This window comes from Sinocyclocheilus anshuiensis, unplaced genomic scaffold (assembly GCF_001515605.1).
Source record: "Sinocyclocheilus anshuiensis isolate Anshui unplaced genomic scaffold, SAMN03320099.WGS_v1.1 scaffold23267, whole genome shotgun sequence".
Lineage (NCBI taxonomy): Eukaryota > Metazoa > Chordata > Actinopteri > Cypriniformes > Cyprinidae > Sinocyclocheilus > Sinocyclocheilus anshuiensis.
In genome coordinates, this window is record NW_015549485.1 from 1 (window position 1) to 802 (window position 802).

Sequence of the window (802 nt, forward strand, 5' to 3'; positions counted from 1 at the left end):
AAAAAAAAAAAAAAAAAAAAGTTGATTACCACCGTTACACACCTTTTTTTCCCCTCCCCGTCGATCACGTGTAAAATTGTTCGTACCTCACACCACAAAAAAGCAAACTTCAAAAAAAAACATTTAATATGTAAAAAGCCTCAATACAGACTGCCACCACAATTCAAACACATGGAATTTGCTCTTTTCAGAATAATTGGGCGGCCCTTAATAGGGCCTTTGGGTGAGTTGACTCAATTCAGCGTAGTTTTTAATACTCCTGGGACTGGGAAGAACCCTTCTTTCCCGATTTGCCGGTGCTGGGGACAGCCTGGCCAGTTTTCTTGGGCAGCAGCACGGCCTGGATGTTGGGGAGAACACCTCCCTGGGCGATAGTCACTCCACCGAGCAGTTTGTTCAGCTCCTCATCATTACGGACGGCCAGCTGAAGATGGCGAGGAATGATACGACTCTTCTTGTTGTCTCTTGCAGCGTTTCCCGCCAATTCGAGGATCTCAGCGGTGAGGTACTCAAGGACGGCAGCTAAGTAAACAGGGGCACCAGCACCTACCCTCTCAGCGTAGTTGCCTTTACGCAGGAGACGATGCACACGACCGACGGGGAACTGCAGACCAGCGCGGGAGCTGCGAGTCTTAGCTTTGGCGCGGGTTTTTCCTCCGGTTTTACCTCTTCCAGACATGTTGTTTCACAATCTTCTTTCTTCGGGTTATTGCAGAAATCAGTGAGATGGTCTGTGGCGTTGCTGCAGTATTTAAGGACTGACTGAACTAGGGCTGTATGATCCCGCCCATCGTTATGATTG

At 48.5% G+C, this 802-nt stretch overlaps 1 protein-coding gene across 1 annotated transcript; it reads right to left on the reverse strand.

The window, feature by feature from the left end:
• Positions 1–104: 104 nt before the first annotated feature.
• LOC107656935 (histone H2AX-like) lies at positions 105–796 on the reverse strand. The gene has a single exon (XM_016444889.1). It carries the CDS (start codon positions 677–679, stop codon positions 251–253), a length of 429 nt encoding a protein of 142 aa, XP_016300375.1. The 5' UTR covers positions 680–796; the 3' UTR covers positions 105–250.
• Between the last annotated feature and the right edge of the window lie 6 nt (positions 797–802).